The sequence below is a fragment of the Rousettus aegyptiacus genome, unplaced genomic scaffold (genome assembly GCF_014176215.1).
Source record: "Rousettus aegyptiacus isolate mRouAeg1 unplaced genomic scaffold, mRouAeg1.p scaffold_m13_p_2, whole genome shotgun sequence".
NCBI classification, from domain to species: domain Eukaryota; kingdom Metazoa; phylum Chordata; class Mammalia; order Chiroptera; family Pteropodidae; genus Rousettus; species Rousettus aegyptiacus.
Genome location: NW_023416295.1, coordinates 138,329,222 through 138,346,262, shown reverse-complemented (window position 1 = coordinate 138,346,262; position 17,041 = coordinate 138,329,222). Strand labels below are relative to the sequence as shown.

The following is a 17,041-nucleotide window of genomic DNA, read 5'->3' as shown; positions in this document are numbered from 1 at the left end:
TTAATACAAAATTAAGAACCAAAGATAACTAAAGAAACTCTATAACTCAGACAAGAATCTGCTACAGAGGTAATAGAAGGTACAATTACATTTATGTAACAAAATAGACCAAAACATAATCAAGGACAGAGAATTTGTAGCCAACTTAAGACCAAGTTGGCAAACTAAAATTCAAAAGTATCATATTATATTGCCTAAATGGAGACTTGAAAATGTCATAGACATTACATTTGGATTAAGTAACCTTATGACAGGCCAAATAATGAGGAAGGAAATCTGTAATCTCAATTTTAATCAGCAGTTGACAACTCCCATTTTAGGGTAGAACGGATGCAGACTAGGTGACCAACAGGCCACTCAAACGAAAGTGTTTTGTGGTAAACTGAGGTGAACACAAAAAAAATAAACACCTTAGAAATGCGTCAACTATGGCATGGTTATGGACCTATGTTTGGTTTACCATCAGTAGCTTAGACTATTGTGTTGAACAAATGCCCATATTATCTTAAGATATTATATCTTGCTATAACTATAGCTGAAAAGATAAAATTATGTATCAATGTATCTTTTTCTGAAAAGCATCCTCAGTACCATAACATTTAATCATATATTATGGGTGAACAGTAATATCCTGCCCCTCAACAACTAGTGATCAACATACCACGTCATAACAATTAACTACAGCTTGACCCTCTTCAAGGTTTCTTGTTCCTGCTTATTGAGAGAAAAAATATATCTTCTGTAGAAACTTCAATTCCAGAAAATAGTCATTTATAGAGTTTGTGCTCATCAGTGGAAATGAAAACATTACCAAGAACCAAAAGACAAGCACAACTCTTAGGAAAATGAAATTAATGTTGCTATTAGATAATAAAGGCTTGTCAATTAAGTTACATGAAATTTAATATATATTATATTGAACTATTGAAATAAAGTAGATGATATATAATATTTAGCATGTTACTCAAAATATCCTTTTTTAATATAAAGATATGGAAAAATTTGTATGTTATACTCTAAAGTGGTAAATGTCAGGCTATAAAAGTATATACAATTACAACGATTTTAAAAAATGTAAATAAACATGAAAACAGACTAAAAATATATATACATATATACCAAAATGCTAATAGTAATTATATAAGGGTGGCAAACTAAGATTATTTTTCCCATCTTTTCCCAGATATTCTTTCTAATGTGATTATATTATGGCAATAATATAAAAATTTCAAATAAAAATAACTTACAAAATTAAAAGCTGGTTTTGAGAGCATCAGACTTGGCTTAAAAGATCTATTTCCTGCTTCTAAGTATCGATCTTTTAAAATGCTTTCAGGTAAGTCTTCACATAGCTCTATCAATGAATACTGCAGGTACACTGCCCCATCAACTCTCGGTGCCAAAAAAATACTTAAAAAATATATAAATTTATTTTTTAAATCTTGTTATTATTATTTCCAGTCTTTTTATTCAATTAACTCCTTATGGCTCTCTTTAATCTACAACCTGGTTTAGTGTGTTATCACCAAAGTTGATGAGAGGAAGCAAGGAAAGCATTAGCAACATTTTCAAAAATCTGGTGCAAACCAATTCAGAGGAAACTACACACTTTTATTAACCAATTTAATCACAATCTCTTACAAGAGGTTAAACAACTAGGAGAAAATACAACTCAGTACTTACTGTTGATCTGGCAAAGTACATGGCATTTACTTTACAAAACACAGAAAACCATACCTACTGAAAGTCTTAATGGAAGAAGAAAGATAGGAATAAAAATAGTGGATTTTACCACACTATAGAAGAAGGAATTTGGTAAGGCAGAGCAGGATGGTATATGATTTACATAACAAAAAAAGTAGAAGACTATGAAAGGTAAAGTTTTTGGAAGTATTTATACACATTTTTATTTCATTTATAGTGGTAAAAGTAAAAAATTCAAAAAGCAAAAATCAGATACAAATATCTATAATAAGCACTTTACAAATTCAAGTTATAGGTTACACATTAGAGAATGACTAATCCAACTGCTAGAGTTTGGAGTATAACTAATAAGCCTGTTATTGGTTACATCAAACTCATCTCTAATAATATTATTGCCTCTGTTCATGTAAAAACCGTTTCCCAATGTTTTCATATAGTTGTCTCTTTTAATCCTTTCCTGAGTCCACTGAGGTAATTGGATAAATCCTATTCAAAGACAAGTTTATCACTGGTAAGAGTCAGACCAAAACACTATTCTAACTATTCAATGTTCATCTATTATATCATTCACCTCCAATTGCTTTAATGACTACAACTTCTGTGATACCAGTACATAGTGGACATTTGATAATTACATAATAAATAATTTTTTATCTAAACATATAAATAAGATTAGAAGGAATATAAATGAGGGTAGAGATGCTCTGTGCCTTGTTAGTATGTGATCAACATACCACATTCTATTCACATGTTTAACATTCTTTCGGAATTAAACTATACACACACTGTTCTTTTGTAGTTGCTATTAAAGCATTAATATGTTACATGTAAATGCTGAAAACTGTCTATTATTTTTAAAACCCAGTTCTGACATTTATTCACATTTGAATATACCAGCAACCTCAAAATACAGACCTCAATTTCTAGTCCAGGTGTCCCTTTCTTTCTACCTCTGAGAGGTACTTTTTAGAATCACTGGTCTAGTTTCTAGAACTGAGGCAATCATAAAGCCAAAATAATGGGCACTGAGAGTGGGGGAACTCATCTAAATGTCAAATTAAACTTTTATAAGGAGTGCTTAAGGGATTAACTCTGTAGTTTTTAAAATTTATTTTATTTCTGGGATGTCTGCCAGCAAAACATAAAGTCCTGGAAAATCCACAGCACAAAGAACACTTGAGCTGCTAGTTTTGAGTCCTTAAGCAATTCTCTCAACTTTTCTGGACCTCTACTGCCTCAACAGTTTTTTAAAAAGGATTTCAACCAGCTAGTCCCTTCAAGGTTCCTTTCAAATTTTAAAATCTATTTTGTCAATACTTACAGAAGTACTAAAAATTATGTCCAGTATATAAAAGGTCTAATAATTTCAAAAAACAAGGACAAAGGAACTTCAAATTTAATTCTTAAATATTCAGAAAGACCTGATAATAATTGTAAGGTGCCATAAAAACTGCTCTTTTGGCTTGGTTGTCATTTGCTTCAAATAAAGCCTGAGCCACAGGAAAACTATTTTAACACTTGAGAAGATTAAATAGTTAATCCATTGGAAAACCAGTTGAAAAATGGCATCCACAAATCCACTTCACAGAGAGAAGCATTGAAAATAACAAATATATTTGTTTTATTTTAAATAAAATTATTGTAATGATACGTTGCCTACAAATACTTTGTATTATTTGGTATGCATTTTCATTGATGTGTTTTATTCCTGATTTGAAACTCAGATAAAGCTCATGTCTAATGTTGACAGAAAACAACCATTTTTAAGTCAGAGTCACATAGGTGAGTTGTAACTTGTCTTGAAGGAAAACATCCATAATAATGAAAATTCCAAGAGTTTACTTCTTTGAGGAGAAATTAATGAGAATTGAAAAAGTGGGCAGATTATGGAATTAACTGTCAAGATAATTTCTGCTTTCACTGGTTCACTAAACTGGAATTTCTAGTGCATCATTCACTACCACATAATCATGCATCAAAATATTAACTAATTAGCAGCTAAGATGGTAAGAGCTCAAGGGGTAGTAATAATTAGACACAAAACCTGAACTTCCATGGAGTTCTAAACAACAAACAGGTCTACCACACTTTGTAAACCTGAAGAAAATATATCAATTCATATTTAGTAAATAAAATAATTTCATTAGCATTCAACTCAAATAATTTGCTCGTTTTTAGTCTCCTCTCTTTTTTTCCCCTTACTTCCTGATCCAAATATAAAGACATACAAGTAGGGCATGTATGTTATATCAAGTAGGACATGATATAAATAAGGCCTTTCTAATGCATAGGCTTTGGAGTTCAATTTTCGTATGAAATATGTTTGGAAACAACATAGCTTTCATTTTTTAAATCACTGTTCTTGAGGAATGCATGAACTAAAAAAAAAAATACTATTAAAAAAATAAGGTAGAAATAAAAATTAAATTGCAACGGTTGCTTTCATGTCTAGTCTGTGATGTCAACTATATTTTGTTAGTTCCAGCATAGTTTGTGCATTTGAAGAGGCTCATACTGCAAGGTCTAAGCTCTATGAAAGTAGAGACCATGTCTGCCATGTGTGTTGTATATCTTTTGCAGTAAGAAAGCATCCAGCACATAGTAGGCACTTAATAAATATTTATTCCATGAAAAAAGAAATAAACAAATGACCAAACACCAAATAACCATCCATTTCTATAAAGTAAATATTTCTAAGAGTCTTGTTTATCTGCCTCTACATTTTCTAAAGATTAAATTGTTTCAAATAATTTACCTCATATTTATATTTGTGTTGCAGCCTAAAGATCCTTATTGTATTGAAATTAGTACAGAAAATGTTTTTAAAAAACTGGCAAATATGTTTAAGAACTCAGAAATAGATATTAGAAACCTGAGTTTGAGTTCCAATTCTGGTACTTGGTGGCTGAGAAACCTTGAACAGGTCACCTAGTATCCTTGAGACTCATTTTTTTCATTTGTGTAATAGGGATACTATCTGTTCAGCTTACCTCATAGGGCCTTTATGTAGATTAAATAAAATACTGCACATTTGTATTATAACCAGAATAAAACAAAGAGACCACAAAAGCCTAAATGTTCCCTCTTCAGTAATGAGAGTACTCAAAGTAAACATTGTTGGAAAATTCAAGTTTGAAATGGAAAAATATCTCTTTTCTGTCAATATAGAGGCACCATTTGTGTCAACAGTTTGACTAACAACAAAAAACACCACCTATTTAATAGACCGAGTTATGGAAACTTTGTACAATCCTTAATACCTTTACATTGCCACCTCAGCATGAGGAAGAAGGAAAGTTCAGGGAGGTCACATGGCAAATCAGTGCCAGTAATAGACCTAAAACAGAGCTTTTGACTGTCCAATCAACCCTTAAGCCTGCTAAGCAATGCTACTTCTTAAAAGTGCTGCAGTAAGGGGAAAACACAGCAAATTAGACAACATTACACACTAATCCAAACTCTCTGTTAAGGATATGTACTGTTCTCTGCCAACACCAAGCAAAGAAATCTTAGCTTGTAACCACACAGACAATGACATAAAAACACAATGGTCCTTTCTGCATTTCCATTTTTGTCTAGCTCTTGACATATTTAGCAAGCTAAACTTCTTGAAAAAGAAAAAAAGGTTTTAAATGTTACGTGGGAATTACAACAGGGAAAGGAAAAGGATACATTTCATAATGTCTTAGATTTAGAATCAGCTACCATATGGAGTCCATAACCAGTAACTTCCTACATCTATGCACCTGGAGGGGAAAAAAAATATTGCTGTTAAATCAAATCTTATGTACATATGTGTTTGTGTGTGTGTGTATGGTGTGTATACACACACACACACACGCACACACACACCACATACACACAACCACTCGAAAACAGACAACTGATATTTTGGTATTTTCGTGATCTACAGATGAGGTCAGTCTATGATGGGGTGGCTGGGAAGTTTTATTCTATACTTCTTTCTCACCTTTTTTAATTTATAGAGCAGCACTATCTATTTTTAAATTTTTGGTAGTCGCATTTTTAAAAAGGAAAATTAAATAGATAAAATTAATCTTAATGATATTTGATTTAACTCAATATATCAAATATTCACATTTTAACATGTAATCAGTACAAACATTACTGACATATTTACATTCTTTTTTCTTACTAAGTTTTTGAAATCCAATATATACATTACACTTAAAACACATGTCAACTGGGACACTGTTCATCAGAAATACTTTATCTGTATTTAGATCTCATAAACTTTACAGTTAAAAAGTAGATCCACATAACTAAGTTATTCCAAGCATACTTAAAAGTTTTCCAAAAACTAAATCAAAGATGAATTTTTGAATTTAAAATTAAATTAACTAAAATTAAATAACATTTAACATTTAGTTCCTCAGTAGCATTAATCAATACATAACTCAAGTGCTCAACAGCAACATGGCGTCAGGCAATGCAGCTGTGACCTGAATCTCTACCTACCACAATGACAGATACCCTGCAGAACCCCCCAGATATACTCTCTCAAAAGGCGTTTTTGGAAAACGAATAAAAAATATTCTCCCTAAATGAGAAACTTTCTGTTTAACTTATTTTCCCCAAAGCTTTATTTGACACATACACTTATTTCGAGAAGCCTAAATAGAGTCGTCAACTTTAACATACTAATAAGTCTCTACATCTAATAAAATGCAAGAACCTCTAGAATGCTTTGTACATTTATACAAGTCGAGTCAATTCTCTATTATTACCTGTTATTACATTATTCACCGAAGGGAGAAAGCTGGTCAAATGCTCTGTTGATTTACTTACCCTGCTGATGTAACCTATCACAAACTGAAGGGTAAACCAGAGGACACTGGAAAGATTAAAGACTCTAAGGAAATATTTTAGCTCTAAGTTCAGGTTCTCTCTTTCTGAGTTCTGTCTTTTCTAGCAAAATGTAGGCATGAATAACCAGTCAAAGCCATTCATTTGTAACTGAACTAGTACAGAATCAGGAAGAGGCAAGTGACCTTATGCTAAGTAAAGCTTTGCAAAGCATGTTCTTGCCTCTCACCTATGCAGGTTTAATGATTAAGAATTTGGTCTATAGAGTCAAGTTGTCTGGATTGGAACTGTTGTTCTGCCACTTGCTACCAGTTTATCTTTGGATGGGTTACTTAATCTTTCTATTTCATCTGTAAAATGGTGATAATAATAACAGGACCCCAGTCAAAGAATGTTACAAGGAAGAAATGAGATTTCACAAGACAGAGAACATTTTAACAAAAAGTACAGACCCTGGCACATGGTATGTGTCTAACAATTATTGCTATTTTTAACTCAGAACTCTGGATAACAAAGATAGGGATATATGTTCAATAAGTATTTATCATGAATGAAAATACATGTCCAAGCACTATATAAGTACCAAAGTGCCATATAAGCCACTTTTGTCCTTCGTAAAATAAGTTTAGGGAGTGAATCTATTCAATGCAGGTAATATTAAAAAAATAGATTTTCAAAATGTGACTAAATTCTGGTAAACTTTTATAAAGTCTTTCCCCAACAATCACATTCACACTTACTCACTTAAAAAGTGCATATATCAAAACCAAATATGTTATTTATCTATCAATGTCATTTTAAGGTGAGCCATGGCTCTGCTCTCTTCCATTATAAGAAGCATCAGATTTAATAGCATGGCCAATAAACTGCCCTATGATGTTCTAGAAAATTCACAGATAAAAATCTTTAATCTCTAAAAATTGGTTCTCTCAATGCTGAATTTTACGTTTCCATTAATATTTTATGCTCCTGTGTAAAAAAATTGCCTCTTACTGCATTTCCTGTCTTTTTCCTTCTCCTTCCTCCACCATGGTAACATCATCAATAAGTATTAAAAGGCCAAAAGGGACATAGTACCTAAAAAGGAGAAACAAATTAATCCAACAATTGGATAAGTAGCCCTAGAATAACCAGGAAGGCCAAATTAAAACTTCAAAAGCTTTATAACAGGTGATTCTAAACAGTCATAAAACTGTCACCTCCATGGGTGGTCATTTCCTAGTCTGTAAAGGAAATGAAAAAATATCTTTAAACTTAATTATATTCTTTAAATTGATTAAAGATACAAAGTATATCTAAAACTGTCATTTCTATGCCTAACCAAGATTTGTCGCTATTATAACTATAGAAATGCTGACTTGATAGGATTTTCAAAAAAACTTTCCAGAAAGACCACAAGAGGAGAGGATTTTTAAAAATAATTTCTAGGAAAACAGATTATTTTTATAACCGTTAAAGTACACATAAAGAGAAGCGAATTCACAGTTGTAGACTATCCACACTGTAAAAGCAACACATTTATTCTACTATGAATGCTTCATTACTGTTTCAGGGATGATGTTGCAATTTTCCATGAGCAACTGTCAGAGCTTTGCTCCTTGACATGTATCAAAAAGGTCTAAATTACATTCAATACTCGTGTATATGTCATTAACCAAAATAAAATTTTGATGTATCCAGTATTTCCAAACTCACACCCAGGTACGTATGATTTTATATTGTATCTACCCTTGCTTAACCTCAGAATGTTTCGCCCAGTCATGCATTTAACCGTTCCACTTGCTTAAGAGTTTTCTTCTTTCTATGGACCTATCACCAGTGAATTTTATCTTAAATATAATTCCCATTCCAACGCTTAAGAGCCCGGATGTGTTACCTATACCCACATCCTTGTGCTATCCACTCCGCAGTGATGCTTAACGAGACTTCCATTTGCACAGACATCTAGAACCTGCGGGTGGAAACGCTGTCAGTCTGATGCTTTGTCTCCTGCCTCAGAAGGCCGGGTTGCATGTACACGTATGACAGACACTCTCTAAATAAAAAGCACTACAAGCCAGCAGAGAGGCAGCTCCTCCGGGCTAAACCGGACAGGCGATCGCCCAGGGCAGTCAAAGCTGAGGCGATTGTTCCCGGGTGCCCGACCCGAAGGGAGCAGGCGGCGACGGCTTTCATCCCAGAGGGGTCAGGGCGCCCTGGGTACCTGGCGCCGTGTAGCCGCCGGCCACCTGCAAACGCGGTCGGCGCGAGGACGGCGGGGGTCTCCCCAGGAGCGTCCGACCGCGCGCGCCAGGCTGGCGGGGACCCGCTGACTCAGTTTCCACAGCCACCAGCCCCCCGCCAGGCCGTCCCTCGGGTCTCCGCGCCGCGGCGGCCGGTGCCCGGGACCAGAGCAGGTCCTCGCCGCGCCCTCAGCCCGCAGCCCGCCCGCTGCCGCTGCGACCGTCCTCACCTGACAGCCACCCGCACGGAGCTCTCGTCCGGGGCGCCCCACATGCTGGCAGCGGGCGACAGCCGGGCCCCTGGGCCACTGCACCGCGGCACTGAGGCGCCGCCGGGTCCGCGGGCTCGGGCACAGGAGGCTGGAGCGGCAGGGGGCGGCCGGCTCACCTCCGCCGCGCTCCAGCCATGTTGGGCGACTGAATGGAAAGGTGGCGGCGACGCGGAGCAGGAGGAGGAGGAGGTGATTCACGGCTGGCGGGCGTCCGCCCCTTCTCCCCCGCTCACCCCCCACACGATCTGGGGCGGGGACAAGGCGCGCTTGAATGGCGAGCGCGGCGGCGGAGGAGCCAGCAGGCCGCCGGCGGCCTCCAGACGGCGGGGTGCGCGCGCCCTGCCCCCTCCGCTGGGAACGCGGCCTGCCGGCCTCCGGGCCGAGGGCTCCACGCCCGCCGGGGCGCTCGGGGCTGCTGGCCCCGCACTGCGTCAGCGCCGGCCGCCCGGCCCGGCCCGGCCCCGCCGCGCCCTCCCCGCGGCCGGCGGCCCGCCCTGCCCCCGGCCGGGCACTGCCTGGCGCTGCTGGGCTGGGAGGCGCGCGGGGGAGGGATGCCGGCCGCAGGCTGCCCACGTCCGAGGGCGATGAGCCCGCGCGCCCTTCCAGGCTGTTCGGGGAAAATGCAGCAGCGAATGCTCGCCCTATTGCCTGTTTCTTTCTTTCTTTTCTTTTCTTTTCTTTTTTTTTCTCTTCTAAAATCAAAGCTTGATTCACCAGCGCAGCGCCAGGAGTCAGCCAGCTACTCTTCTGGTTCGGCTTTGTTTCCACCCTTAGCCTTATTGTCCTTTCTCCAGCTTGGACTTTGCCCCCTTCCCCAGCCCCCCGCTGAACGTCCTTCCTCCCAGCAGTCAGTCATTCGTGCTAAACTAGCTCCCAGCCCTGGCCACTGTCTCTGGGCAGCTGGGCTGTTCAGCAGTCCATTGCCCATTTACCAGCTCCCGTGGGATATGGAAATGATTTACTCGTGAGACTCTTGAATGTGTTTCTGTTAAAGCATTTGTACACTGGTAAATGAACTGCACCCTGGTACTGCCAAGTGTTCCCAGAATTGAATATCCACGAAGACTTGCTGTGTAGTAAATCCTTCCAAATTGACTTTCTTTCCCTTTTGGCCTTCAAATAGCACCTCCCAGTCCCGGAATTCTATCATCATTGATCCATTGTGGTTTCTGCTTGTGAGTATTGTGCTTCCACATGCTTTTAGATGGCTCTGTGGGAACAGCCTTTATTAGCTTTACCACTCTGTATCTTTTGTGGACTGCCCTATACAGTTCTCTAAATAAACATGTGGCTTCACACAACACAGTATGATAGATTAAATGGCGCCATCCAAATAAAAGCACTGCCCCAAGTACCTACGGTCTAAAATTGCACCTCTAGTCATCCTACTCAGCGGAGATACAGCAGCATGGGTCAGAGTGGGCAGCGCACTTTGGGACAGACAATAATGATGTTTAATGATCTTAAGTGAAGACCAGCGTGATTATATAATTACAGCTAGGTTTAAACGTATTCTATCCCTTACATTTAATACCCCTGAATCTTAACAGACACATAACTGGAGAGTAAAAAGGGCAGAAATGGTGAGTATCCTTATGTGGAACAAATTGATTCCTCTTGGGAGAGCTTCCCCTCCCCTCAGTATTTATCTATCAACAAATCAGAGCACCATTTCCTCCTGCCCTGATAGTCCCACATCTAGGCCGAATCCAGACCCCCAGCTTTGCTCCTTGGAATGATAAAAGCTGAAAGGAAGGCAAGTAAGCTAAACAAATTTGGCAAGAAAAATAAAGAGAAATTTCCATAATTTGAGATTTTTTTCAACCCATTTCCCATTTGCCCTGAAAATAAATACTCATAGGCAGCACTTGCAGCTGCAGCGTTTACCCCAAGATAACTTGCAAATTACAGTCCTTACCTTACCTCCAAAGTTTGCCATGAAATATCTTGCTTTTATTATTATTTTTGCATCACTCTAATATATTGATAGTCTTTGGAAACAGATGACATCATTCTATTTGTATAGTGGTATTTTCCATTTACAAAATATAGTAGTAATTCTCAATGGCTGAAAATGTCAAATCCTGGGAAACGTAGCAGTCCTACGCATAATGTTAACATCATTCTTGAACAGTTGTTAGCTGAAGATTCATTTGATGAACCTGATTTACATATATATTTCTGTTACATTAGGATTAGAGACAAGTTCTGTTTCGATATAACTCCAAGAAAAGTTTTTATATTTTATGTTCACATTGAAAACCAGTCAGATTTGCTTCGGCCTCAAAGAGCGTGTTTACATAAAATTAACCCTGGCAGCGAGCTGCACTTTTTTTCTAAATGGGAAATGAGTCAAAGAAATGATTATTTAAAATAGTAGTACTAGTACATAAATGTCACCATAGAAGCTATTACACACACAAATGCCACCAGGAGCCAGGTAGGTAACCTACATTAGTGGAGCAGGCAGAGTAAAAACTGTAATGGAATAGAGAACACAGGCCTTTTAAAAAGGCAGTGGCCAGCCTGAGCTCTGGACTGCTGGAATGCAGACCCAGTTCTGCGAAGCTTTTTGTTTGCTTAGATGTTTGTTACCTCTCAAGAGAGAGAAAATCCAACCCTTATGTGAAAACTCCTTTGTTTTTTAAACATCGACAACTAATTTAGCACCATATTTACATCCCATGAAACCAACCAAAATGTGTCTCAGGCCAACTTCAGTCCCAGGCCATCAGGCTGGAACTTCTGACCAAAACATTGGCAGCAGCAATAGCTGTGTCTTTGAGTACACATTGCACATAGGTTCAGGAAGAGGTAGTGTAAAAATTCAAATTCCCATTGATGACTGAGTCAGTAATTTTTTCAAAATTTGTAAATTAATGATTTATTTTGTATTTACTTCAGATTCCTTTATAACTGCTATAATCCCTTTCTTTATGGTTCATCTAATAATTAAGTTGAAAGAAACTCCAGGGAAAAGCTCTTACCGCATGAGTGGTTTAAATCCTACTTTAATTATGCACTCAATAAATGTTTAATAAGTGGCTGCTATATGTAAGTAAAACTGGACATTAGTGATATGAAGAAGATTAAGACTGTCAGTGTCTACAAGGTGCTTACAGTCTAGCTCAGGAAGAAAAAATTGAAAATCCATAATTGTAGTAATAGAAGTTGTGACGAGAATATGATGAATTCCTTCTGGAAGGATGAGGAATTCATGTATAGACTACTCAGCATGGTCTCCCTCATTCCACTCTTGCCTCTACACTGCGGGAAAATGACCTTTTAAAACACGTCATTTATATCATTCTCCTGCCTGAAATTTTCCAATGGCTACCTATACAAATACTCTGGCCGCTCCAAGCTCTGAACTTATCTTTTGCCACTCCAAGTGAAACTGACCTTCCTTCTACTTCTCAAACACATAAAGTTCTTCCCTGCCTCAGGACCTTTGCAATAGCTATTCCTACTACCTAGAATGTTCTTTCCATAGGTCTTTTAGTTATCAGCTTTTAAATGCTGTTTTCTCAGAGAAACCTCTTCTGATCATTCAGTCTAAAGTAGCACCCCCACAAAGGCTAGCTACATGATTTGCATGGCCCAGTGCAAAATGAAAACACAGACTCATGTTAGAAAAGCAATTCAAAATAATGTTAAAGATGCTGATATATAAAGTTTTTTCCTTCTAAGCTGTCCTGCTCAACTTTTCACCGTGTCTTTTATTTACCATTAAATGTCATTTTTTATAAAGAAAAATTTAAAATTTTAATTAACAGCATGATTTTACCGTTCATCTTTATATTGTGCAATGTGTTTTAAGTATTTTTTTACTTAAATTTAAAATTCCACATTTAACTCATACGTGAAATTATCAAAATTATACAATTCCTATTGTGTAGTTCATACACACATGTGAATTTCATTCTTAACCGAACCATACAAGCATTGCTCAAAACTACTGTTTTTATCTCACTTGACATAATGGCATTCTACTAACACTTGCTACCTTTGGCTTACAAATGAGTAAGGAAGAACTGAAAGGAAGAGGAACTACCTTTTCCTGTCTTTTCATATTCAGAGTCAATACTTGGCAGCTACTTTCTTACTGAGTCAGAAAGAATAAGATAGGATTCTTGGGTCATTGTGCTTCTTAGAATGCCATTGCCTTCTTTATGCATTTGAAGCAAGTTCTGGTTTGAGGGAAGCATGGCCCGTCAAGGTGTCGGCATCCTGCTCAGTCAGTTGTAGACATCACACACTTATCATGTATTTGTAATCCCACACACCATGGGTCAACCAGAATTCTATGCTCACAGGACATCAAGAAAGCTATGCGAGGATGGTATGACAAAGAAAGGAGAACATGCGTATTGCATGTGTCTCTGCTTACCCACATGCTCTAGCGTTTTATCAGAACCCCCTTAGAAAACACAGATAAAGTTATTAAAAATTTTTGAGATATTAAACTAAGATAGCAGAGCATTAAATCAAGAGTAAGTCACCTGTGTGACTGCACTAACAACTCACTCGTGGAGCCAGCACTGTACTCCCAGTTATTTGCTGTCACATCACTATTGTATTTCTTCCTGCTCTGTCACTGGCTGATATTCTTTTATTTTTTGTTTATGGTTTGTCTACCTTCATTTGAATTTGAGTTCCAAGATAGCAGGGCTCTTTTTATGTTTTATTCGTTGATATATCTGTAGCTCCCACAACAGTATCAGACACATAGTATGGATCATTAAATGTTAGCTGAATGACTATGTGACTTTGGATAGGATATGAGACCTAGGTCTCAGTTCTTATATATAAGTAATGTATTTTCTACCTTATAGAGTCATTTTGGAGACTGAAAGAGTTTTGCTGACCAAATGTTAACCACAGCACTAATTTACAATAAGTGCACAATAAAATTAACTTTTTATTATAAGTATCTTTATAAGTATGAAGTGTTTTTAAAAACAGGTACTCATTGCCATAGATGCACCTGTCTAAGGCACATTGGGAAAAAAGCTGCATTCCAGCACACCCTAAACAGGGAGCCAGAAAGACACTACAATATGCAGTAGAGCAATTATCTCACCAGTTTTTCCCTCTAGGCCATCTAACCTGTGTTTTTCTGTTCTCCACATTCTAATCAGTCATTAAAAGTTACTTGCCTCTTCCTTTTTGCTGCTAGCACAAAGATTAAAAGAAAGTTCTGATTACAACTCCATGAGCAAACAACTGGCTTTGAAAGAGCATGCCTAGACAAATATCTCAGAAATCTTTTTGGGAAAAAAAAAAATCGTTAGGAAACTAACTCAATAGCACAATCAGAAACATCAATTTTTCCTCAATGATTCTTTTTGTTTTATACATTTTCCAACTAATAACAATTGAAAGCATTTTTAGGGCTCTTCCATCATGCCAGTGTAATGTGCTAACATACATCATCTCACTTAATTCTCTCAATGACTCTAGAAGATGGGTTCTATTATTATCGTTTGTTTTATATATGAGGAAACAGAAACCTTTTCAACAACCTCAATCTGTTAAAATTATTTCTGTATTTCAAGCCCAACTCAGAAATCAACTTCTTCAACCTTTTTCGGATCAGATGTGTAATTTTTTCTTCTGCCAAATCTCCATTGGATTTATTTATGTCTTTGTTATTGCTGTAATGATCACTTTTTAACTCCTCAACTATATCAAAAATTCCTAAAGGGAAGAATTTGTGAGAAAGTCAAGAGTACAGTCAATATTTATTTGTTAAATAAATCAGTGATTCCCAGAAGAAGGTATGCTATGCTTTGATTTCAGAACAAAACAAGTTTCCATTGCAGATAATCTGCTGCCCACTGGTTATAGCCTCAGACATACTGTTTCCGGCCCCTCGCGTCTGTTAAATGTGGCGTTCAAACTATCAGGAAGGAAACCAGAACACCTCAAATTCTGTAAACCAGAAAATGTAAGCAAGTCTTTTATAATTCTGGAGATGGAAGAATTATATTTTACAATTCTAGTCTACTCCTTTCATTTTACAGATAAGGAAACAGAGCTCCTAAGAGAACTGACAACCACCACTAGATATCCTCCCAACACACGCATACACACATACATATTACGTACACAGTAAATTAGTGACAGAACTAAATTAAAATCTAGGTAGCTTGACTCCTTGTATTGGGCTCTTTGTTCTGTTAATTTCACAAAACATTTTATGCTTTGGGCTTAGCAAATCTCAGCCTAAACTACATGTTTGCATATGAAGAATATATACTGAAGTAACAGAAGGCAAGCTTAAATACAGTAGTAGTTTACCTTATGACAAAAGCAGTTTGTTAATATCTTGTAGATTTCTTTTTTACTGACTCAAAACATTATTAGAAAATCAAATTTTAACTATATGCACATTTCTTCACATTTTCTCATTTGTAATTGTTTTGAATATTGGTGGAGTTATTTCTAGATGGAAAGTTAGGGTTTGAAGAATTTTCTATTTTCCTTTTTTGTATCTTTTTATAATCCTTAAATTTTTAAAAAATAACCTAAATCACTCTTACAAAAAACATGAAATTATTCTTCTAAGGAAAAAAAATGACAAGTATCTAAACTTTAAGAATAAACAAATAAATGTTAAATTTTATTGTTCATAATATCAGAGTTTGAAATATAAAAAATATTTAAGGTCTTAGACTTGAGTACCGAATCTAAGGGAAATTCAAAGAATAAAGACCTTCTCTCCAGCACTTTGGACTTTTGTTGAGTTTGCAGCATATGCATGAGTATTGCACACAACTTGATTACCCGAAAGTACTGGCCCAGTTAATTGCATTCAGATGCAAATTATAGCTATTAAGTCATGTTGATCTTGAGCCAAAGGCTTAAGCCAAATTCATAAGAGGAGTGTTTTTTTCTAACTGTGCAGGACTGAACTTGATAAGCAGTCTGGTATAGTCATTCATTAGAATCTCATTCTTAGTGGGGTGGATTTTTTTGTTTTTCAGTTGTTTTTTTTTTTTTTTTGAATGGTATAGAACTTAATCCCTAAAGGATAATTTTATTAGTTATTTTTAATTGAGAACATTTCACCACTGATTTCTTTTTTTATTTATTCATCAATACCACCATTCTTTTTCCGTATTTGTCAATCGAAGTTTTTGCCTTCATTTCTTCTTTTCTAATCTTTTTTCTTGTTCCTCCACATACATATTTTTCAAATTCTAATGGCGCTTGATACCCTAAAACCAAAAGATTAATGAAGCTCTGAATTTTTAATTTTTATTTCAGAAAACCAATAGCAATTAAAAATGTGAAGTATAATTATAATTTATAATAATATGATAAATATTTCACCAACTTCTGCAATGAACATGTGCTTAGATTAACCTCCCTTTGGAGGGAGGGAGGGAAGGTACAGTAAAGGAGAGGATACAAAGCCCTAACACATAGATCCGTACATTGTCTTAAAGAAGTACCCATTTGGTAAAATCGGTGCTTTTAAAGAGAAACACGCAGGTTGTTTGTAAGATGCTTTTCTTAAATCAGTATTCAGCTTATCTCTCATATACTTGATCTGATCTAAGAACAATTATTTCACAGTAGACTCCACCAAAAAAGGCTACCCTGACTAGAGAAAGTGATGACATTTGTGTTTTATGATCCTAGGTCATTCCTCCAATTTTTGCAGAAGTGCAAAGGGAAAAACCATTTCTGATAGAACAATTGTTATGAGACTCCCTTTTTAATCCAAATGCCCCTCAAAATGATTATTTAAAGTACTTCTTTCCACTTCTGACTTAGACAACAAAGGTAAAAACAGAGACAGGGACACAATAAGGCCTCAGTGTGCAGCAAATTAGCAACAAGACAATAGCAGCACCTAAGCACACTTTCTTATGCATATACCACAAAAAAAAGGTGTATTTTGAAACTACTGAGAAATAAGATACTTAGAGTCTTGAAAGTAGAGGAACTTAGATTAATAGAGTTTAGGAAAATATTTAAACTTTGTGAGTAAAAGAGTAATAAGAC

The 17,041-nt window shown here is 36.7% G+C and overlaps 1 protein-coding gene across 13 annotated transcripts in view; it reads right to left on the bottom strand.

Annotated features, from left to right (window-relative positions):
- Positions 1–9,442, bottom strand: part of KIF21A (kinesin family member 21A) — a 128,952-nt gene extending 119,510 nt beyond the window's left edge. For 7 of the 13 annotated variants that reach the window (XM_016151699.2, XM_016151705.2, XM_016151696.2 and 4 more), the window contains exon 1: positions 8,984–9,324. In XM_016151699.2, the coding sequence (XP_016007185.2) occupies positions 8,984–9,027 (44 nt within the window). In that variant the 5' untranslated portion in view covers positions 9,028–9,324. Of the gene's footprint in view, positions 1–8,983 lie in introns of all 13 variants that reach the window. The other 6 variants (XM_016151693.2, XM_016151694.2, XM_016151703.2 and 3 more) reach the window with 2 other exon arrangements.
- Between the last annotated feature and the right edge of the window lie 7,599 nt (positions 9,443–17,041).